The 24,778-nt window shown below is 41.2% G+C and overlaps 1 protein-coding gene across 2 annotated transcripts; it reads left to right on the top strand.

Moving 5' to 3' along the window:
- Positions 1–11,002: 11,002 nt before the first annotated feature.
- LOC147438674 (uncharacterized) lies at positions 11,003–14,490 on the top strand. Of its 2 annotated transcripts, XM_086484174.1 has the most exons (2): positions 11,003–12,949; positions 13,064–14,490. In XM_086484174.1, exons 1-2 carry the CDS (start codon positions 11,098–11,100, stop codon positions 13,327–13,329), a joined length of 2,118 nt encoding a protein of 705 aa, XP_086340300.1. In that variant the 5' UTR covers positions 11,003–11,097; the 3' UTR covers positions 13,330–14,490. The 2 variants fall into 2 exon arrangements, with proteins under 2 accessions (XP_086340300.1, XP_086340299.1); XM_086484173.1 differs by having other exon boundaries at positions 11,003–14,487.
- Positions 14,491–24,778: the final 10,288 nt, after the last annotated feature.

Raw genomic sequence — 24,778 nt, forward strand, 5'->3', positions numbered from 1 at the left:
CTCATTGTGGGCTCATGAGCGGCAAGCAACAATCACAACAACAGCAAAAGCACAGTAGACACCACGTCGAAGATTCAAGCAACACACCAAACGATGACAAGAAAAAGAAGAGGAATCGTCATCCTCAAGTGAATAATAGCACCCACGTCAACAAGCGCAAGTAGGAGGGCCTTAAGCTCAAGTAGTGCATACAAACAGTGAGTTAGAGACAGAGCCACCATGGCAGCATGTTGAGAAACCACACACACACCAGGTGCCAGTGCAAGGAAGAAACTACCCCGTGGACAAGGAGCTCTCTCTATAGCACAAGATTGGGAGGCAATGAGAGAGGGGGACGATGAGGACTCGGAGAAGGCAGCACCACCAGTTTGACAAGCCCCTTTTGCTCGCATGGTAAAGGAGCTGCTCTAGAGCTATACATTGATCAAAATTTTATACTCCAACATGTGTTCTCCTTATGAAATTTTAGAAGGTGTGACGAGCTCCGACAATATAGAATGCAAGCAATGACACTAGAGGTGATTCAAGAAGTTGCCGAGGCCCACATCATTTTTGTGCTAGAGGATACCAACCTCTGTGCCATACATGCAAAGAGAGTGACTATACAACCAAAGGAAATGCAACTTGCATGCTGATTGAGGTTAGACTTTGAGCATTAGCCGAAGTGAAACTTATTTTTTTGTATTACCCACCCTATTTTTGTATCCAAACATTTTGTTTATGACTAAAGGATTTAGAGTTTTTTATCTTCTATGTCCAAAATCATTTTATTTATTTATTTTTGTAATGTTTTAAGTTAAATAATGTCTGCTCTAATGTACAACCTTTGCCTCCACTATGTCAAAGGAGGGGAAGGGGTTGTATTTATGCATGAACACTTGAATTTGAGCAAAGTTATGTGATTTTCCAGTGTCCTGGAGTGCACACAAGTCCAAAAAAAGCAAAAAGGGGGATGGCCATAAGGGTGCAATGCGCACTCTTGGACCCTATTTGGCTGTTCTACGCACCCTTGTGGCCACCTCCCTTTTTGCTTTTTTTGGCCTTGTGTGCACTTTAGGACACTAGAAAAGAACATACTTTGGTCAAATTCAAGTGTTCATACACCCATTCAGCTTTGGCTCTAGCACTGCCAAGGGAAAGGGGGTAAAGTAAAGTGTTGACACTTAATTTTCAGCTAGATCTAAGCTTTTTTAGGGTCTTGGGTGCACAGAAGGACAAAAAAATAAAAAAGGGGCGTGGCCACAAGGACCCATAGAACAACCAAATAGGGGTCCCCTGTTTGGCTGTTATGCGCTCCCTTGTGGCCACCCCCCTTTTTACTTTTTTTGGCATTATGTGCACCCCGAGACCCCAAAAAGACCTAAATCCATTTGAAATTTAAGTGTCTATGCATCCATTATTTCCCTGCCCCCTGAGTGCGGCACCAATTACGATGAGTTGTGTGGCAAAGCAAAAAAGACACCCCTTAGTAAGTGACAACACCAAGTTTAGGATTTTTTAAAAACTTTGAAACATAAATGAAAAGAATGTACAAGATAGAGGGGCAACTGCATATATTTCATTAGTAGTTTGAAAGAAGGATGTTACATCATTCATCTGAGGTGCCCCTTAGCTATTTTTGGTGTCTCTCTTGCGCATAAGGCAAATCGTTGGCCAAGAGGGAGTTCACTATCGCCTCAGGGTCAATTGAGCCAACAGAGGCGTATATCCCTATCTGGGCAAGCAACTTGCCATGGAAGCCAGTGCCAAATGCATTGCATACTAGGGATCTTCACAGTAGAAAGAAAAAATGAGAAGTTTAGGCGATGGTGCTTGAGCACAAAACTTTGATCAAGGCTTTCAAAGACCACGTCATGAAAGGACCTTAGGTAGTGAACTCATTGTGTACAATGGCAATATCACCAGGGGAAGTTTTCCTATGTAATATGCAAGGGAGGATTGTGGTCCCTAAAGGCCGTCCGTTTGCCGCATGTCCATGTTGCAAACTCATCAAGCTACAGGACATCCTACCATAAACCAATCAAGGGTAAGAAAAGATAAATAGGTGAGAACAAACAACTTTGAAAGTAAGATAGAATTTATCTCCTGCTCCTAGTCCTCCTCCTCTCCATTGCCCTTGGCATCCAAGTCAATGCATGACTTCACCGCATCCATAAAATTTGGCTCATCAGAGGGAGATTCTACACTGGAATTTGCGTCCTTGGAGCCACAACCTTGGCCTGCATGGCTTGGAAATCCTTCTTTTCCATGTGCAACTGCTTTGCTGCTAGAACCTCCGCACACACAAGTGTGATAGTGTCAGTGACAAAGTCACCAAGTGGCAGGAGATTTCTTTCAAGGGCATTTGGCATGGAGTCTAGGGGGAATTGGACGTTGGTGCATAGCACACTTAGGCACTCATCCATGCATAGACTGAATGCTTTCTCCATGTCATGCAAAGAGAGAAACTCCTCCCCATCCACTACCACTGATGATAAAGCCTTTGATCTCTACTTATGGGATTGCCTCATCCGTCAATAGAGCATCCTTTGGAGTGACACTAGTGGTAACCACAATGAGAGGTTTTTCAACCACTTCCTTGAGCTCCCTAGGGTAGTCAAGCTAAAGTGTGTAGTCTTTGGCCAAAGGGTTCATGGCGACACCTTGCTACTCCTTGGCATCTTTGATGATGGAGCCAACCTAAAGGTGTGGCATCGTACCTCCTCCGAATTGGGTTCCTCACTCACAATGAATATAAAAGTAGCCAAGCAAGAAAGGTACTCCACCTACAAGTTGCGCTTCCTCGGTGCTAGCACCCCTGGGGCCTGCTCTTCCAAGAAATGGCCTACATCAACGGCAATTTCTTGGAACCAATTCAACCACTTAGAGAACGGGCGATCTCCTTTGTGGATGTAGCGCAGGATCGCAAGGCACCCAGATCCCTGCGTGTGGGGGGATAGTTACGGCATATTTGATGATGTGCTCCTCCATTAATGTTGAAATGTCTACAAATGCATCCATGTGGAGGGTGGTGTCAAGGTGGGGAGATGAGTGAAAAAGGTGTGAAAATCGAACTTTCCCTTGTAGTTGGTGTACTCAAGGAAGAGGATGAAGTGTGACAAAGGGGTTGATGTGGACACAAAAGCAGAGGCTGTGGATGCATCTATATCTGGTTCGAAGTGTTGATAGAAAGTGGAAGAGCTCAAGGGTTGTGAAAGTGAAAAGTGAGAATGAGTAATCAAGCCCCCCTTTTATAATGGTGGCAATTTTAAAATAAGGCACTTTTTCCAACAATAGCTCAATAAAATGCCTTTTTAAATGTGGCAATCAAATCACGCTATAAAAATGGACTTTCGCCTCATTGTGACGCGTAGATTTAAATAATACGTAAAAATGGTACTGCAACAAATTGTACACAAGACCGCTATTGTTAAATGAAAAATTATATTCAAAGTCAAAAATTTACAAAAGCTAAGCAAATTGATTATTGAGGGGATTTTTTCCAATAATTTAAGAATTTCAAACCTATAACAATGATAGCATAGTACCATCCATACCCCCTCCATACCCCAATCATCCTGGACCTTCATTTTGTCTACCATTCTCTTTTCAATTTGCAAACATTCAACAATAAGTGAAGTAAATGAACGTCAAACTTTGATGGACCAAAAATTTGGTGAAAGGATCAACACCTTGGAGATAAAATTGAGCTTGTTGAAGGTCCTCAAAATCCATGATGGCTAAATGTTCTCTCACGTTGTTGAGAGTCCAATGCTTGTTCACTTGGACAGCTTCCAAAATATCATTGGGCATCCTCATTATAATGTCAAAGTTTGCAATAGCTCCATCTACACACTGTAAGGGAGTCCACACTCCAAGCTTGCACATCCAGCAATCATAGTGAAATGGTACGTACAAGGAGGTGTGGGATTTTAAAAGCACATCCCAATACCTGATCTCCATTGTGCATTCCCTCCACAAAACCTGAGTTATCTTTTAAAAGACTCCCTAATAAATCCTCGTAATGCACATCTCTACATAGAAACATTGTAGTTGTCTCCGCAAATGTAAACTCTTTAGAGATATGCACAAAACAATGAACAGAAAAACAACAACTCAAGCCCACAGACCTTGAAGCTTTAGAATATTTCAAGGAGTTTTGGACACCTAATACCATCTTTTGCTTGATAGATACTACCAACCATAAGTCTGGTTGTGGCCACTCCATACTTAATAAGGAAGATACCTTGATGGGTTCAAGATTCCCATAACCTTGCGTAATAGTAGGTACAATATAAGAGTGTGAATAGAAGAAAATTCTTCTTTGAACCAATTTGGCTGGAAAAAGGTGTGCAAAAATTGTTGCTCCAATATCCGCATGTATAGTGTTGAATGTGTCGGAGAGGGTATGAAGTGGTTGCTCCTCCACCAATGTAGATGAAAATATGATTGCAAAAGCAAGCAAAAACATAATTATAAAGCCATAAAACATTCCACTATGACTTCACTCCCAGCTTTGTATTCTCAAAACATGTACTTACAATGTACTAGGAATTGAGCAGGTTGTTGCAATTACATGCTTGACATCCAAAAAACATGCTACACAATGGCTACGGTCCCCTTGTCCTGTGATTCTTGAAGCCAGGGAGCTTTTCTTTCCAATGATGATCCAAGTTTGCACGGTTTCGATCAGGTGAGGGCCAATAGCAAATGGCTGCATGTATACCCAAGCACCATTGGTGAGCTCTTGTGGCACCCACTCACCATCTATACCTCTTGTATTGTGGCATACAAGTCCAGTGACCTCATCCTTTGGCTGTTTTTGCGGAGTAGAGCTTGCCATGGGTGAGTAAAGGAAGTTAGGAGAAGAAGGAGGACCTTTCTTGTTGCTACAATGTAGGTGGGAGAAAGGGAATGAGTTTGCTAGGTGTGCCAATGGGAGGATGGCGTGGCACAGAGGGGGAGGAATGTGGTTGATGTTGCAATGCAGATAGGAGAAGGTGGATGACCCTTGCTTGGTGTGGCAATGGCAGGTGGGAGGGGAAGAGAGAGGAGCTTCCTTGCTGTTGCAATGGAGGTGACAATAGAGAGATAGTGTTGGAGTAGAGAGTGAGTGTGATGGTTGCAACCAAGGAGGGCTTGGAAAATGAATTCTAGAGAGAGAAGATCACTTTTTAGATATGGGATAGTTTTGGGGGAGCTTTGGAAAGTAGAAACTGATGTTTCAAAAGTTTTTTTTTTTTTTTGAATGTTATGGTTTTTTGGTGCACGTTTTGACAAATGCTTTCTTGACAATAAAATAGGCTTAAGAGAGTTTTAAAAAGATAAGATTTCAATTTTTAAAAAAAAACAATTTTTGAGATTTTTTCAAAACAAAACGGGTTCAAAAAGGAGAAAAACTTGGAGGTTCCAAGCGGCCTCCCCCTCCCCCTCGTTTCCCCCCCCCCCCCCCCCATCTTTTCACTAGGTAAGAGGCCATTAATAAGTGTAAGACTACTTTGTCCCCCTATTATTTTAAGGGCAAAGAGTGTGTCCACCACCCTCTTCCTATTGGATGGCCTCTAATTAACCTTAATACTAAAAGGCCCCTAGTGGGTTTGTATTTTTCCTAATGATCCTCTCTTAATGATCTATTAATAATTAGGGACACTTCATTTGATTCTATGCATAATACTTATGCACAAGATGACAATTTTAAAACCACATGGTTGCATATGCTTGATAATTTAGTGTACATACTTGTTGAATACACCATACAGGAAAATTTTCAGAAACTGTGTGTCACAATCATTGAAGAATTGCATAAACCACCTTATGCTGGACATAGAGGTTTTGTTGTTACTTTTCATGATTTATGTCGTGATTTTTTATTCGTCTGCTATGAAAAGTGATGTTAAATAGTATGTTTTATCTCGTTTGATTTGCCAAATATTAAAGCAACAATAAGTAAGAAATTAGTTCTTTTACATCATCTCCCCATTCCTGAAAGACCTTGGAAACACATTTCTATGGATTTCGTTACTGGTTTCCTTGTCACTGCTCACAAGCATGATATGATTTGGACTGTTATTGATCGCTTTTCTAAGAAAGCATATTTCATTCCATGCAAGAAAACTCTCACTGCACATCAAGTTGCACTTCTCTTTCTAAAAGATGTCTTTCTTCATCATGGTTTGCCAATGGTAATCATATCTGATAGAGATTCTAAATTTTATAGTGCTTTTGGGACTACAAATTTTTTAAAATCTTGGTACTACACTTGATTTTACTTTTGTATTTCATATAGAGTCTAATGGTCAAATAGAAGTCACTAATTGTATTATCATTGATTTATTGAAAGCTTATGTGTCTTCTCAACCAAAGAAATAGGATGATTATATGCATTTTTTACAGTTTTCTTATAACAATACAACTCATTGTGCTACAGATAAATCTCCATTTGAGATTGTGTGTAGTCACTCTCTTCCTTTCCCTATAAATTTTCATAACATTTATGAAATTGTTTAATGTTTTTGTAAAGCTTGCTCCTCGTTTTTATTGTTAGTGCAAGATTTTTGATGTAATAAATAATGTTTTATTTTATTTAGAATTACCTTCACACTGGCACATTCACAATGTATTTCACATTAGTCTATTACGACCCTTTTGAGGAACCCTTCCAGACATCACATATATGAGGATCCACCCACACTTGTAGATCAAGTAGAGCAACTAATTCCAAACCAAAAAGTTGATCATGAGACTACCACTACACGAGCTGACATGGTTTACAATCGTTATCTTTTGACTTTTAAGGGCCACCCTAGAGAAAATGCTAAGTGGATACTTGAAAAAAAAATCAAAACTTTTCAGATCTTCTCTATACTTTTCATTACTCACGGTCCAGTTGATTCTCTATCGAGCAACAACTAGAGAGTTGATATCCCTGGTGGGAGGAATGTTACAAGTTTGGACACCCTCCTATCGTATGTGGTTAGCATTACAATTGGAACAGCCAGCATGTAATGGTTTATTACGGTGCTGTCTTTTTACTTTTACTAGCAATGAGATTAACGTTGTGTAGATTGGAATTCTAGGAATGGAAGAGAAGGCGTCAAATAATCTCTCTCTACCATTTTCATTTGCACAGTGTTTTAGTTATTTCTCCAATAAGGTTTCATTATATATATCTGGTGAGAACTTACCCTGGTCATGTAAGAAGTGTTAGCCACCACTCATGGACTAAAGTGTAAAGAGAAGCCTCAAATACTTGGCACCTAAAATAGTAATGAGATTAACGTTGTGTAGATTGGAATTCTAGGAATGGAAGAGAAGGCGTCAAATAATCTCTCTCTACCATTTTCATTTGCACAGTGTTTTAGTTATTTCGCCAATAAGGTTTCATTATATATGTCTAGTGAGAACTTACCCTGGTCATGTAAGAAGTGTTAGCCACCACTCATGGACTAAAGTGTAAGAGAAGCCTCAAATACTTGGCACCTAAAATAGGTTTCATAATATAATTAAATACTCAACTCCACCAAGAGGTGTAGTGGAGTTTGGGGGCTAGGATTTTAGGTCATTCTTGTGTAAGATTCTCCTCTCTCACTCTTATGCTAAGTGTATTTGCAAGAATCATGTCTACATCTCCTCTCTTATATGCTTTCACTATCGAATCTATTCTACGTGTGTGTGTGTGTGTGTGTGTGTGTGTGTGTGTATGTGTGCGCGCGCGCATAATATCTTTGTTTAGATTGTGTGCACTTGGGTTTTGGGAGAGATGGTAAAAGATTGATGGTCATGTATGGAAAGATTGAAGGGGGTTTTAGATTTTGTTCTCCCGAAATTCCCATGAGTGGTATCAGAGCGAAGGCTCATGGCAATTGTTGGAAATAGGGTTGCACGAAAACACACACAGCTTGGAGAAGACGAAGAAGCTCAAGGCCCACAACACAAAGTAGTAAAACTTAGTGTGCAATGGAAAGATAAGTTAGCCCTAGAATGATGTGCGTATGTTCAATGCACGGGGAGAAAAACCTCCTTGTGAGGGAAAAAGTGCCCATAGTCCTAAGTCTGTTCACACATATATCAATACCACATATATAGGCTAACAAATCTGCGCTAAAAGTGATGTGGTGAACGAGTGCTAGTACATAATGTAAAGGGAAGTGCCATGCCCTGAGTGCATAATCAATGCATAAGCCCAAAGCTTTACGGAAAGCTTCGAACTTCTCACAAGGCAATGCCTTTGTGAACAAATTTGCAAGGTTGTCTTGTGTTGGCACATAAGCCAAGCTGATCTCTCCTGTTGAGAGTCTCTTCCTGACAAAGTGATAATGCACCTCAATGTGCGAGCATGAAAAATTGGGTTCCTCGCAACTGCCAATGTGCTCTGACTATTATTCTAGATGATATTGGTAGTACCCTGACCAACACCCAAATCATCCATAAGATGTCTAAGCCATACACACTCAACCGTAGCTGTGAAGACTGCCATGTATTAAGCCTTACAACTGGAAGTGGCCACAATAGGTTTCTTCTTGCTCAACCATGATATGCATGAACTATCAAGCATGAAACAAAAACAACTTGTGGACACTCGTGTGTCAAAACAACCAGCACAATCTGAGTCCAAAAAAGCATGTAAATCTGGCGGCAATGACCCCCCCTTGGGCTAGGCTATGCATAAATTTGCTGACATGTGAGACTACAAACTGAATATCAAGCCTCGTGTTGCAAACATAAATAAGGCATCCAACATTAGTTTGGAAAAGAGTGATATCGGTAGGATCACCAGCATCGTGAAAACTCAATTTCAAACCTATTTCCATGCGAGTAGCAATAGGTTTGTAGTCCTCGAGTCCAAACTTACATAGCAATGTCTCTATGTAACTTGTTTGACACAAGGCAATACCACCATCACACTGCTTAAACTGTATGCCCAAGTAATGATGCAACAGTCCCAAATCTTTCATCTTGAAAGTAGCATTCAAATTAGCCTGAAATTCAGCAATATGTGTCTCATTGGGTCCAGTGATCAGCAAATCATCAACATAAAGAACTACGATAAGAAGTACATCACCCTCACGCTTTACATACAAAAGTGTTTTCTATTGGACTGTTATGAAAGCCTCATTTAACCAAATGAGTGAAAGCTTTCTCATACCAAGCACAAGGAGATTGTTTCAACCCATACAAAGCTTTCTTACATTTGCTCATTTTATCCTCTTGTCCTTCCTGGACAAAATCACGAGGCTGCGTTACATAAACTTCCTCAAATTGTCAGTATTCAAGAAAGCAGTAACAATATCCGATTGATGTACATCCCATCCAAAATGAGCTACCAATGCACATAGAAAACACACAATAGTTGTACGATAAGTAGGAGCAAAAGTCTCTTCATAATTTATGCCTTTCTGTTGTGCGTAGCCTTTTGCAACAAGTCGTCGATCCTTATAGCAATCAATCTCACCATCTAGCTTGTGCTTCAACTTGTAAACCCACTTAGTACCAATGGCCTTTTTGCCAAGAGGCAAATCACATAGAGACCATGTGTCATTTTCTATAAGTGCATCATTTTTTGATTGCATAGTAACCATCCAATATTTGGATTCTGTGCTTCATCAAAAGACAAAGGTTCCTCAAAATTACATAAATTGGAAACAGTCAAAGCATAACAATTTGATGCATAAGATGCATTGCGAGAACCTGAACAAGTACGACTAGACAAAGGTGCATCCAATTTACTGTAAAGTAAAGTATACACTAGCCATTTTGGCATACCTCTAGCCTCTCATTCTCAACCCTTTTCACATGAGTTTGGGGGCTAAAAATTTAGGCCATTCTTGTGCAAGATTCTCCTCTCTCACTCTTATGCTAAGTGTATTTACAGGAATCATGTCTACATCTCCTCTCTTACATGATTTCACAAATCTTTTCTATGTGTGTGTGTGCACCATATGGTGTCTCTGTTTAGATTGCATGTACTTGGGTTTTGGGAGAGATGGTGAAAGGTTGATGGTCATGTCTATGAGAAAAGATTGAAGGGTTTTAGCTTTCATTCTCCCGGAATTCCCATCACTAGCAAGCTAAACAACTATAACCTCTTACTAGACACTCCGTTATATAATTGTCAAGTTCCCATACTTAAATGATTCAAAATCATACTTTGCTGTGTCAACTAAATCATAGGCGGGAGGCGATAAAATAATCCGCTTGTCTTGTTAAACTTACCTGTTTTTTCTAATTTTAATTTATGTAAGTAAAATAATCTAAAATAAAATAAATTTTATGAATTAAAATGCCCCTCGTTTTGAATGCATGTTATAGGCTACAGAGGTGCACCCCCTATCATGTGCCTCTCATGTGAGCTCCCTACAAGAGAGAATGCAAAAGACTCACCACCCAACCATAGAGTCCATCTTACATAGACTTGCATGCCTAAGCCTGCAGTGTGTCGGCCTACACCTATATGGTTGTGTAGGCATCCTAAAATCCTATGTGGACTCAATGTCACATCATCTCTATCATGGAGGTCCATGGAGCATGTATGGCATATGGCAATTCATTAACAGGTCATCGTGATCCTTACCTTCTTTTTTTAAAAAACACGCCCGCACAGAAAGCAAGGGAACTGTTCGATTGATGAGCCTCATGACTAAATAACACGTAGCATTAAAGAGGGGGGGGGTAAGGGGATCGAGGACAGAGAAGTGCGCGCACAAAAATCGGGGAGATTGCAGCCGTAGATGGACACTTAAAAACTAAACCCGGCCACAGACTAAACCCGGCCACAGATTAAACCTGGGCAGCGTCTATGTTTTAATAATAAAACCCCAAAAAAACGGGCCATATTAACAGCATGTGCGTGCGGGTGGGATGGTTACCCCATGCGTCTCAATCTGGGGGACGAGCCCCTGGGTTCAAATCAAGTCGACGCCCGTCCACATTTTCGCGTTGACTTGTCGCGCGTCCGGGTTTAATCTGCCTCGGGCTTCCCGCGTCCACTTCTGGGCTGCCGATCCCATCACCCCCCTCTCTTTAATGTCATGTGTTAGTTAGTGTCGTGGATTGACGAGGGTAAATTCTTCCTCAGCTTCCTGACGAAGAAAAGGAAAGTCTAGTCCCATCCCCGGCAGCATGCATCGAATTGACGAAGCTGCTCTTGCATGCCCAGATGGTGAAAAGGAAGAGTCCGACACCGAGGAAGAGGAAGATCTTGAGGATCTTGACACAACAAGGAGAATTTCCTGGGTGAAAGAGAATATCGAAGAGCCCAGAAGGGAGGGGGATAAGCAGAGAGCCCAGTTTTTAGCCACTGCACATTTGCAGCCCCCACAAGTCCTCCGCGTCATTGACATCGAGTCTACTTGCAGCAGAGGGCATGTGATGCTGCTGGATTATCAAACTGTGCAAGACTCTTCTCATGGATATAGTGCCATTTCCCACACTTTCGGGCAAGACGTCTACAGCATTTTTGACTGCCAATGCGCTTGCGATTTCTCAAGTAGTAATGCAAGCATGCCTCCTCGTTGTAGGGATCACCCCTGTCCACACAATGTTGCTGGGAAATGCAAAGACCAACGCGACAAAGTGGTAAACGACATCCTTCAGATGTGCCACAACTTGAGGAAGGCAGGAGTTGCATATGCATGGCATGATGGCGTATGTATTGCACAACATGATGATAAGGAGCTGAAAGCAACAATTCAGAGCATGGGATGGATATACTCAACAGCAAACGAGACGATTATCTTTTTGCACTATGTGGGCAAGCCAATGGCACCTGTCTCTCCCCATGGTTCTGGCTATGAACTTGTGTGTCGTTGGCATACAAGGGTCTGGACACTACAAGAGGCAGCCCTATCAAAGATGCGACGATATTGTGTGCGTGTTTGCAACCCCCCGCTGCGTTTTTGCCCTTACTACAGGTCATGCCATACGCTAAAAAAGTTGGTGAGGAAAATCAAGGAGTTTGAGGAGACGATAGCTGCTTGGTACAGCTTTGAGTCTAGTGAGATAGATGTAATCACAGAGGAGAGGTTTATGGTGGATTACATTCAGGAGGCAGAGGGCGTCTTGTGTCAACTACGGCTGACAGCTCAAAGATTGAGGGAAAACCACTCTTTGTGGAGTGAAGCCAATGAGACGTTGGGTTTGGATGGCTGGTATGCATGTATTAATAGTTGGTATAGCTGTCTCACGCGTCTCAAAGAGACTCTGCAAGAGACATGTTTAGGGTTTCCAACCTTGGGGGCAGTGTTAGCCAATTGTAGTAAGCGGGACAGCAAGCATGTGGGAGATCGGATCAATAGTGTACTAACTTTGGCAGGCTTGAAGGGTTTTGTGGCCCCCAAAGAGTTTAAGGAAGGAAATGGTTCTATAGAGGAATGGACTATTGACTTCTTCAATCAGCAAGGACAGGGAGGCCTCGCATTGGCTCTGTTCTCTATAAATGTTGGCCATCCAAAAGCAGCAGATGACATGCTTAGGACGCTCACATGGGTGCCCCTCTTGTGGAAGCCGATAAGAGAGCCTGAAATCGATGGGATTAGGGAGCGCACAAAGAGTTGGGGCATTAAGTTCAAAGTGTGTCAAGACAGGAGGTTGCAAGTGGAAGGTGAACTTGAGTGTGTAGCCCTAGCATTCACGCTCAAGCTGAAAGAAGTCGAAGCAGGTTCGCCTGCAAACCGTCTAGCCAAGGAGGAGAGTCTCGGAAATGAGGATCTTTTGACTGATAATATGGTTATAGCTGAGGAGACTTCCGACAAATCTTGTACAGATTCAGATCAGGATAGCTTTGGAGACGATCATGTTCAAGAGGAGGCAGACTTTTCGACAGATGAAGTGGATGGAGATGAGGCAAATTTTCATAAGACATGCACAGAGCAACAAGTTTCTGAGCTTGAAGAGGATGAAGAAAGCAAAGGTGAGCAAGATGAAGAAGAAGAAGATGATGATGAATTAGAAGTAGTTGCACAGAATGTCAAGGGTAAGGAGATTTTGGATTTGCAACTCAATGTTAGCATTGAAGGCTTCATTGACACCCTCCTGGTAAGGTTTCTGGATACTGACATTATCATGGGTGCTGCAACGTTTTTCCCAGTACAATTGAATGAAGGAGGCGATGGGCTTCGAATAGGTGAATGTGAAATCAAGGAAGGTGAAAGCTTCAACGCGTATTTGCTGGGCCCCTTGCATTATGACGAGAAAGTAGAGTGCCTCATTGTTCAAGGTAACATGAGTGACGTCGTCTCCAAAATTGGCATCTGCACAATGTTCACAAAACTCACCAGAATTTTCCAAATAGAAACAGGCAAGGCAATTGACCACCCTGCCTACAAAATTGTCAAGAAACTCGTGTTCCGATGACTAGTAAGTCTTTCTTTTCTGTTGTGTGTTTTTTGAACACAATCAATTCCTTATCAATTCACATCAACAGAGCCCACTCAAAATCGGGCCCTAAAATCGTGCAACAAATCAAGCTACTGAGCGACCATGAGGCTGTTATGTATTTGTAGGTTATCTCTAATGCAAAATACAGGAGGCTCGAGAGACTCTCTCAAAAAGGATGGGTTAAGATTGAAACAAGTTCATTACTGTTGGTACTTTCATTGCATGCGAGATATGGTGGTTAAGGGGCAAGAAGTTGACTGATTAAAGAGTTTCAGAGAGCTTAATACAAGCGTTTTTGAAATGCATCTTTCTAAATTCCAGGGGGAGTTGGTTACTGGGCTTCTAGCTTAGGTTTTAGTTTGATCATTGCCCATGTAAATGTATGAAATAGCCTTCTACTTCAGTTTTGATTCTTTTGCTGTGAAACCGCAGCCATGAACACATCATCTTACTGGCTGAAAGGCAGTCCTCCAAACAGCATCTCCTCTTTGTTATTTAGTTCCTCGAGATCATAATATCTCGTTGAAACAATGCCGATCGTGAATTTGCTGTGGAAGATGAAGAAGAGCGACAAAGTGGATGTGGAAGAATGTGAACTGAATGAAAGAGGGAAGAAGAAGCACACTTAATCAGAGAATGAGCTCATGCATATCCACTTTGTTATTGGTTGTTCGAGGATCATTGGCATTCACTGTTTTGTTTAAACCAGGAGACCATTACGAGCCATCTCAAGGTCACCAAATCAGTAGGGACGTTTAGAAAGAGGAGGTTGATAGAAAAAGCCAATCTCATGCTTGACACACCGAAGGGATTGTTGTGTCTTATGGCTTGTGGGCTGAGTGTCATGTAGATAATTGTCTCTTGATTAATCACCTGCTCTTGAGATACTCTTTGGAAAACACATGCCATTGCAAAAATGCACCTTTGTTCCAAAGGAAAAGTTACCACCTTGTTTGCGAGTCAGAAGGTAGTTGAGTAGAGACTAAAATGCATTTATTTGCCTCTTCAAACACGAGCAACAAAGTGCGAGGATCCCAAATCAAAAATACACACTCACCCATTGTTTGGATCATCCAAGAATGATATCAAGGATCACATGGAAAATATTTTTCCTAGTGAGGATAACACATTGATTCAAGGATTATGAGATAAACTGCATAAATAGATACTCACTCTTGATTATATACATTACATTAATCCAATAGGTTTGCCTACTTTGACAAAAGTGCTAATTATTAGTATACTACCATGGAGGTCAACTCTACCTTAGCAATTTGTCTCTTATCAAACTAGTTGTTGAATGGGTGAGCACCACAATGCAAATACTACAAGCTAAGGTGCCATAAACACATGCAAAACTTCATATGTAATCACACTAATCATGGTCATCAATATATATATATATATATATATATATAGAGAGAGAGAGAGAGATTATCAATATGGAACAAAAAAATCCGAAAGTATCGTATCCGAAAGAGATAAGAAAACTTTTCCTTATTATGTCTTTGCAGGCATCTCGAACATTGGGCTTTCAAAATCTTCTGAAATTTTTTCCCTTGAATTCTTTGCGGGTTTACTTCTCTGTAAAATTTCAAAAAAATAGTAAAACCAAATGAGGCATTTGTATCAAAACCGCCAACCTTGCGTTGTTAATTCCTATATCTGCTGCTCTGAAATTTTGAAAAAACTTCGTAACTCATCGTAGGACCGCCGAAACTTGATTCTTGCTTGGCCGATTTTAAGAAATAGACGCTCATGTTTGAGGATTTTTGACACAATTTCATGGATCGCTTATCTTCAATTTCTACAAATTTGTGGCCAATCTTGCTTCGACACCATGATCCTTTTGTCAAACCCTTAATGGATTTCTCTAAAATTGCGTGGTACAAAAGTGCCGCAAGTGATGGGGGGGACTGAAAAACTTAATTTCTTGAACTCAAACAACAAAGGCAGCAACAAGCGAGCTTGGTTCTACTTGTGGTTTACAACAGCTGAGATTGGGATGGTCTCTGCTGCATGTGCGAGTTCAAAACCTGTGTTTCATTTTGAAGGGTTAGTTTCGCAGGTGGGGTATGAGGTCCAAGATTAAATTCATAGGAATCTTGGAACGAATGGATAAGATCAGATGTGAGCAAACTGAGAGAGAGAGAGAGAGAGAGAGAGAGAGGGACCTCTCTCTCTCTCTCTCTCTCTCTCTCTCTCTCTCTCTCTCTCTCTTTGCTCGCATCTGATCTTATTCATTCATTCCAAGATTCCTATGAATTTAATCTTCGACCTCATACCCCACCTGCCAAACTAACCCTTCAAAATGAAACGCAGGTTTTGAACTCACACATGCAGAAGAGACCATCCCAATCTCAGCTGTTGTAAACCACAAGTAGAACCAAGCTCGCTTGCTGTCGCCTTTGCTGTTTGAATTCAAGAAATCAAGCTTTTCAGCCCTCCCATTGCTTGCGGCACTTCTGCACCACCATCCCCCCTTCCTCCACCAAGCCTTCGTCCCACCTCTTCCCCTTCTTGTTCCCCCCCCCCCCCCTCCCCTCCCTTCCCCCCTTGCTCTATCTTCTCTCACGCGCGAATATTCTCTCCTATTACCACCATTTTCAGATTTTACACCAGCTGGTAACCCCTACTAGCGTACAAAGTTTGAGTTCCATGAATGGATTTCTTTCCATAGGTACACAGACAACCACTAGGTGCCCAGTTAGTGCAGTTAACACATTCTATGCATTTTTTAGTTAAGTTTTGACTCCTCATACAAAGGAGACTTTGCCAGATTTCTTTCACGAGTCATGACTTTCATTGTTAGTACTTTTGAGCCTATTTTGATTGAGATTTTTCTCTCGATACAAAGGTTGCTCTGTCCAAATTTCTGCAAATTCTCGTCATAGTTTGGCACCTCTCAAACCCTCTTGTTAGCAATGACTCCTTCATAAAAGGAGTATTTCATCCACAAGTTTGATGGAAGCAACTTCACCATGTGGAAAGATGGTTTGAGATGTATGGAGAGGTCTTTGGTTTTTATGATCTCTCGAACGATCAGAACCATGGCGTGAATACCACATGAGATTGTTAGGGCAGAGCTTGATGCTGCTCCATTAGTACTGGAAAGCTTGTAGTCTCCTTTACGCATAGCACCTCGACTCTCTCCAAAGATAGATACACTCAATTAGCCATGGAATCTTCACGACATCTGGCATCATAGAGAGATAAATCATGTTGGTATGCACAGATGACATCTTGGTTCTAGCTGCATGGTTTTAGTATGGACAGACTGCCCTGATTTACAATACTCTTTGGATGCACCCTCCATCTCCCTCACTCAGGCAGAGATTACTAGGATGATCAAGCAGAACTTGACTCAGTTGGATACCAAGAGGACACGGATACAGCCTACATATGAGTTGGGTATGAAGATGTGTGAGGTCCCCAACCCCGAGAAGACTGGGGCGACTTGATAGATAGCCTTCTTTTATTCTCCTTTTCCATTGACGACACCCTACTCCGTTTCCACAAAGTAGAGATACGAGTAACAGAAGAGAGAAAAGTCCTCTATCTATCGTTTACGTGGTTATAGGGATCATACGCCACAAGCCAGGTCGATAAATCTAAAATTCTAATGAAGCTGTTTCTTAACATAAAGATGAAATTCCATTGACAAATTTAGAATCCATAAACAACGCCTTTTCCCCACGTTTAAGAGGCCCGGCCACCATCCATAAACCATAAATATGATATAAGACTTAGTCTAACCTAAATAGTAATCTTGAGTCACGTAGATTTGGGTCATTTCGACTCTTGGCACAATGAGTTTTTAATTTCACTTCTCTTAATAAGCGAGAGTGGAGAGTTTCTCGACTAATCGAAACTACCCATCCTTGACTGGCAACCTGAGCCAGCCCCCACTTTCCACCCCACACTCACACTTTTTACCACATTGTTTAACAAATACAAATAGTGTTCCTTAATTAATTTCAAACACAGGTTCTTTTATACAGCCCTTCAAACAATACCAAAACAATTCAAACAAAGCCTAATGAAAACAGCCCTATTATTCAACAAAAATAACTTTTCCAATTTCTTATGAGTTGATGTTACCCGCGGACTTTCTCTATCTAACCAACAAAGCTTTTACAAAGGATTTATTCCCTAACTGAGAATTGCGCAACCTTTTCATCTCGCTAACCACGAGGCATCCTGCTACCCGCGAGGCATCTTGCTAACCGCCAGGTATCCCGCTACCCGCGAGGCATCCCGCTACTCGCGAGGCATCCCACTAACCGCGAGGCATCTTGCTAACCACCAGGCATACCGTTACCCGCGAGGCATCCCGCTAACCACGAGGAACAAAAGAGAGCCGATAACTTCAGCTTAATCTCCGCTAACTGCGGGATCATCTCGCTACCCGCAAGGAACAAAATATATTCTTTCAACAATTCTTCTCTTTGAATATTCTTCAAACATGTTCAACCAATTCTTCATACCAATCAGTAACCACTTATCAAACAATAATAACTTATTAAGCAATAACAATTCAACAAACAGTGATAATTTATCAAACATTCCTTTCACTAATCTATGAAAACATATGCTTGTCTCTTGTGATAGAATCACGTTTCTCGAACAGTTTAAGAGGTTCCATATTCTTAGTTTCTCAAGTCAAACATGAATAGCAATGCAAAATTATAAATTTGTCTTATCGGATTTGAAGCACGTGCAACTAACTCCTGTGCTGGAGGTTGGACGGCTCTTCTTCTTTGGTTGATGCTTCCGCATGAGATACATTCAGAGTAGACACCTTCCTTGGTGGTACAACAACATGGGCATTCTTAGAACTTCGCGTTACACGCTTCGGAGCCATAGCTTTGAAATAGAAAAGAAAAGCGCGTTGGAGAGAGAGAGAGAGAGAGAGAGAGAGAGAGAGAGAGAGTGTTCACAAATCGGGAGACGGCACGTCGATGATTGGAGATGGAGATGGCTTGAAGGTGAGAGGTTAAGGGAGAGAGGCTTCCTTCGGCGCGTCTTTGCAAGAGAGCTTCCACTTCTGTAGATGTGTGTGTTCCAAGTGAGAGGAGAAGGGTCCTTTATATAGACCTTAGGGGGGTGCTAAGAATATTGAGAGAGTTTCAAGAATAGGAGAAGGAAAAGCTCGTTTTTTGGACGTTCGTGAATCTTATGCGCGATTTTTAAAAAGCTCTATACTTACAAGCTCCCATTCTATCTTGAGAGAGAGAAAGAAAGAAGTATCCTAATTTTGACTCATCTCTCTTTCTTTCTTAAAAATAATATCTCTAAGCTTTTTCTTCACACATAGATTAGGTTCCCACATAAACCTATTGTCCCACATAAAGAAAGATCATAAATAAATAGATTTTGAACCCGATTTCAATCCGATTGCTCTGATAAACTCATGATGACTCACAAAATTGAGAATCTCAATTACTTTGCAAAATAACTAAAATGACTTATATGGATAAATGTTGGGTACATTACAATCTCCCCAACTTAAGGATTCGAGATGTCCTCATCTCGAGAAAAAGTGAAGATACTCCTACTCTAATTACTAGCGACCATCATTATGTTAGAAAGGGTGATGTTCTTAATCTGCTTCACTTGCTACTATTGTTGCTCCATTAGCCAACCGTGGACAAGAGTTTCGATAATGTCCCAACTCTCCACATTCAAAGCATCCAACATTCAAGCGTCAAAAATCTTGTGCAGTATCGGCATAAACCCTTTGTGGTTGTCTATCGTTGAGTCTTTGATTGTGTTCGATTCTTCTTGTAATCCCTTGTTCCTTCATCAAAGGTTTAGCTCGTAGTAAAGCATCTTGTATTGTGGTAGGCTTTAGGGCTTCCAATCGCGAGCTAATTGGTTCTCTTAAACCTTGACAAAAGCGAGGTACCTGCTGCTCTATGGTCATTGTTGGTGCGTAACGTGTAAGCTTTACAAACTTTGAATAGTATTCTTCCAAGGATAAATTATATTGTTTCAAGCTGAAGAACTCATTCATCTTTATTGCTTCATGCGCAGGAGGTAAGTATCTTTCCTTCACCACTTGTTTGATCTCCCACCAACTCTGAGAGTTCTCCAAGACTCCCATGTCACGATAATGTTGTTTCCACCATAATTTCGCTTCCCCTAAGAGACGAAGCATCCTTAACATTATTTGATTTGCAGGTGTGGTCCTTGCGACAGAGAAGTAATCATCCATAGCTTCAATCCATACTTCTGCATCTTCTCAATATCATCGCCCTCTCCTTTAAAAGAAGGTGGTTGCATTTGTTTCAACAATAACTTCTTTTCCTAAATCTCCGTATAGATAGCATCGTTCTGAGGGTTTTCCAACGTAGAAGTGATTTGAGGGTTCTCCTAAGTATACGCATATATTAACATTAATATTCATAACGACCCAAAGCATTATGGTATTTTCTAGACTTAGGCTTATCCAGTTCACTAAAGGTTCAACCATATAACTTTACCAATCCTCACTTACCCAGTCTATTAAAACTTAACCATAATTCAGTTCATCAAAACTCAATCACATGACTTAACCAGTCATAACTTATCCAGTCCGTCAAAATTCAATCATATGACTTAACCGGTCATGATTATCTCAATCACATGACTTAACCAGTCATGGATAATCTCATACGTGATTTAACCAGTCATGAGTCGTCCAATCACATGAATTAACCAGTCATGGCTCATACAATCCACACAAAAAAAACTCACTTACATGACTTAACCAATCAAACAATTTCTTTGTAGAAAAACAACTCAATCTTCTAATCATAAAGTCATCAAAATGTCATGTAGGGGTCTACAAAAGATCTCTCCACGAGCAAACATAATAGAAGTTTTAACCATAACTATGGTACACGTCAATCGACATAGTGTAATATCTCTACGAGTAGGATAATGGGTATTGTAACCATACACACGAGGAAGCTTGAAGTAGTCAATTTAATCTATTTAACGTAGGCTCTGATACCAATTGTGAGGTCCCCAACCCCAAGAAGACTGGGGCGACTTGATAGATGGCCTTCCTTTATTCTCCTTTTCCATTGACGACACCCTACTCCGTTTTCGCAAAGTAGAGATACGAGCAACAGAAGAGAGGAAAGTCCTCTATCCATCGTTTACGTGGTTATAGGAGTCATACGCCACAAGCCAGGTCAATAAATCTAAAATTCTAATGAAGTTATTTCCTAACATAAAGATGAAATCCCATTGACATATTTAGAATCCATAAACAACGTCTTTTTCTCCACGTTTAAGAGGAATGACCGCCATCCATAAACCATAAATATGATATGAGACTTAGTTTAAACTAAATAGTAATCTTGAGTCACGTAGATTTGGGTCATCTCGACTCTTGGCACAATGAGTTTCTAATTTCACTTCTCTTAATAAGGAGGAGTGGAGAGTTTCTCGACTAATCGAGACCACCCATCCTTGACTGGCAACTTTCCACCCACACTCACACTTTTTACCACATTGTTTAACAAATACAAACAGTGTTCAAACACAGGTTCTTTTATACAGCCCCTCAAACAATACCAAAACAATTCAAACAAGGTCTAATGAAAACAGCCCTATTATTAAAAAAATTTAACTTTTCCAATTTCTTATGAGTTGCCGCTACTCGCGGACTTTCTCTGTCTAACCAACAGAGCCTTTGCAAAGGATTTATTCGCTAACCGCGAATTGCGCAACCTTCCCATCTCGCTAACCGCGAGGCATCCTGCTACCCACGAGGTGCTAACCGCCAGGCATCCTGCTACCCGCGAGGTATCCCACTAACCACAAGGCATCTTGCTAACCGCCAGGCATCCCGCGAGGCCTCCCACTAACGGCGAGACATCTTGCTAACCGTCAGGCATCCCGCTACCTGTCAGACATCCCGCTAACCGCGAGAAACAAAAGAGAGCCGATAACCTTAGCTTAATCTCCGCTAATCGCGGGATTATCTCGCTACCCGCGAGGAACAAAAGATATTCTTTCAACAATTCTTCTCTTTAAATGGTTCTTCAAACTTGTTCAACCAATTCTTCATATCAATCAGTAACCACTTATCAAACAATAATAACTTATTAAGCAATAACAATTCAACAAAAAGTGATAATTTATCAAACAGTCCTTTCACTAATCTATGAAAACATATGCTTGTTTCTTGTGATAGAATCACGTTTCTCGGACAGTTTAAGGGGTTCCCTTTGCTTAGCTTCCCAAGTCAAGCATGAATAGCAATGCAAAATTATAAATTTATCTTACCGGATTTGGAGCGCGTGCAGCTAACTCCGTGTTGGAGGTTGGACGGCTTCGACTTCTTCTTCGGTTGATGCTTCCGCATGAGATACATTCGGAGTAGACACCTTTCTTCCCACCTTCCTTGGTGGTGCAACGGCATTGACATCCTTAGAACTTTGCGTTACACGCTTCGGAGACAGCTTCGGAATAGAAAAGAAAAGCGCGTTGTTGGAGAGAGAGAGAGAGAGAGTGTGTGTGTGTGTTCACAAACCGGGAGACGGCACGTCGACGATTGGAGATGGAGATGGCTTGAAGGTGAGAGGTTAAGGGAGAGAGGCTTCCTCCGGTGCGTCGTTGCAAGAGAGCTTCCGCTTCTGTAGATGTGTGTGTTCCAAGTGAGAGGAGAAAGGTCCTTTATATTGGCCCTAGGGAGGTGCTAAGAATACTGAGAGAGATTCAAGAATAGGAGAAGGAAAAGCTCGTTTTTTGGACGTTCGCGAATCTTATGCACAATTTTTAAAAAGCTCTATACTTACAAGCTCCCATTCTATTTTGAGAGAGAGAAAGAAAGAAGTATCCTAATTTTGACTCACCTCTCTTTCTTTCTTAAAAATACTATCTCTAAGCTTTTTCTTCGCACATAGATTAAGTTCCCACATAAAGAAAGATCATATATAAATAGATTCTGAACCCGATTTCAATCCGATTGCTCTGATAAACTCATGATGACTCACAAAATTGAGAATCTCAATTACTTTGCAAAATAACTGAAATGACTTATATGGATAAATGTTGGGTACATTACAAGATGGCTTTCTATAGAGAGGATCTTCTTTAGCTTACGGAGGATGGATTTGTGATCCACTCCAGATACATGGATACTCATCTATCTCACGGGATATGGTGTGCTATTCGTCAGTTACTCACATTCTCCCACTAGTTAGACATCAAGACAGGTAGATTTAGAGGAGTGTCAGCCGAGTCCAGGACCTGTCAGTTTTGTCAGATGGAGCCCAAGACAGAATTACACTACATATGTCACTACCCAGTATACTATGAGATACAAGGCCGCTTTCACTATCTATTCAGAGAGGGTTTTGGACCACTTTCTAAGGTCATGAGATATCAGGATCAAAGATGCCTCGGAGTATACTTATATCACAGACAAAGCAATCAACCCCGCAGGCCCCACAGTATAGCGCCACATTAATAGAGACACATTACTTGATCGGGCGATGGAGTTGGGCGGTCTTGTCACCCCCAGATGAGGGGGCCGTCTGGACACCGACAAAGACTACGACAAAGGACCACACCACACTAGCAGGACAAGGAGTCGCCAAAGTGCTCACTATGGAGGATATTGACGTTACTCTTGGACATTGATGTTCACTTTAGCTTTTACTTTACTTCATTGTATTTTCTATTCAGACATTGTATTACATCCACCAAGTTTGTGTCAGTTGAGTCTCATAGGTTATTTTAGCGTTTTGAAGATGTTAGCATTTCATTTCATCTCTCTCTCTCTCTCTCTCTCTCTCTCTCTCTCTCTCTCTCTCTCTCTCTCTCGCCCAACTAATCATCTTGAAGCGATTCGCGATGTCACCTTCGACTTTAACACAAATGCCATCCATTTGTACTTACTTGCAAGGGAGTGTTTTTTGACAGAGAGAAAGATTCCCTTCGTGAGTCGTGATATCTTTTGAGAGAGAGAGAGAGAGAGAGAGAGAGAGAGAGAGAGAGAGAGAGAGAGAGAGAGAGTCGTGATATCTCTCTCTCACCTTCGACTAATCATCTTGAAGCGATTCGCGATGTCACCTTCGACTTTAACACAAATGCCATCCATTTGTACTTACTTGCAAGGGAGTGTTTTTTGACAGAGAGAAAGATTCCCTTCGTGAGTCGTGATATCTTTTGAGAGAGAGAGAGAGAGAGAGAGAGAGAGGCCTCTCCTCCTCCACACCGCACACGATGTTCAGCTCTGCTCGAAGAGCTTTGAAGAGAGAGAGAGAGAGAGAGAGAGAGAGAGAGAGAGAGAGAGAGAGAGAGAGAGTCACTGGGCGCATCTAGAAGCCATTTTCCTGCGGGCTCGGGCAAACATGCTATTTCTCAAAAAACCCTTAAGAGTCGGGTCTCACTTTGGTTTAGTGATATTAGTGGGTTTAGTATGTAAATCTATTATGTAGGTGTCCGACTAGTCTTTCCTTGCATGTTTGTCTCCTAAAAGTTAGCTTCCTTTTAAAAGATGTGCAATGTGGAAGGCAAGGGAAGGTGAATTCTTGGTGGATGCCCTGAACAACGGGTAACACAAAGAAACAAGTGGCAAAATCAAGAGGCCTTCCTCCAATGATAAACCACCATGCTTGCAAGGTGCATATAATAAGAGAGGTATGTGTGATTAATTTTGAAACCTAGCTTTTTAAGGAGAGTCTGTAGAGATTTTAAGGGAAGGTCTGGAAAGGAAAGGTGTGTAATGGGAAGTTCGTTAAGGGGGATTTGGAAAGAACATGTGATGATGGGAATGTGTTCGGTATGACAATGGTGCCGACCGGTTGCATAACACAATGGCCATAGCTTTGAAGCTACCACCCTTGGTCTTGCTTCTTATTGGCTATTTGAGCTCTTGGGTTAGCATCAAAATACATAGATTAAGGTTGAAATTTTTATGATATTGGGTTCTTTGGAAAAGGAACTAAACACGATCACATCTCATGAGATTCTGGGATTTCTTATCACCAAATCGTTTCAAAAGAAGGCATGCTTGATGTGACATCATATGCTCATTTTTTCCACTAGAAGATAGTTATCTCTCTCTCTCTCTCTCTCTCTCTCTCTCTCTCTCCCTCCATGACATTAATATTCTCTTCTTCTTCTTCTCTCTCAACTTGTAGCTAATAGAGTTCTTTAAGAAAGCCAACGTCACAAAAAGGTTTCAATAGTAACAATGATGGTCAAGAAGGCATGATGCTCCCTGACGCACTCTGTAGAATATCTTGCAAGTGACCAAATTGTGATTGCATGTAGATGTATTGGTTTAGAAACAATGGTAGATCCTAGGAAAGGTTGAACAATGAAAAATGTAAAGAACAATCAGTAGCTAGAACCATAGAGATCAATGATACTTGCATTAATAGCAACAAACTTACTCTCTTGAGCTGCATGTTTTAGTTTC

The sequence above is a fragment of the Adiantum capillus-veneris genome, chromosome 16, assembly GCF_014529385.1.
Source record: "Adiantum capillus-veneris isolate H3 chromosome 16, ASM1452938v2, whole genome shotgun sequence".
Classification (NCBI taxonomy): domain Eukaryota; kingdom Viridiplantae; phylum Streptophyta; class Polypodiopsida; order Polypodiales; family Pteridaceae; genus Adiantum; species Adiantum capillus-veneris.

Coding starts and splice junctions, on each gene's coding strand:
- LOC147438674 (XM_086484173.1), top strand. CDS start 11,098: ATGCATCGAATTGACGAAGCTGCTCTTGCATGCCCAGATGGTGAAAAG.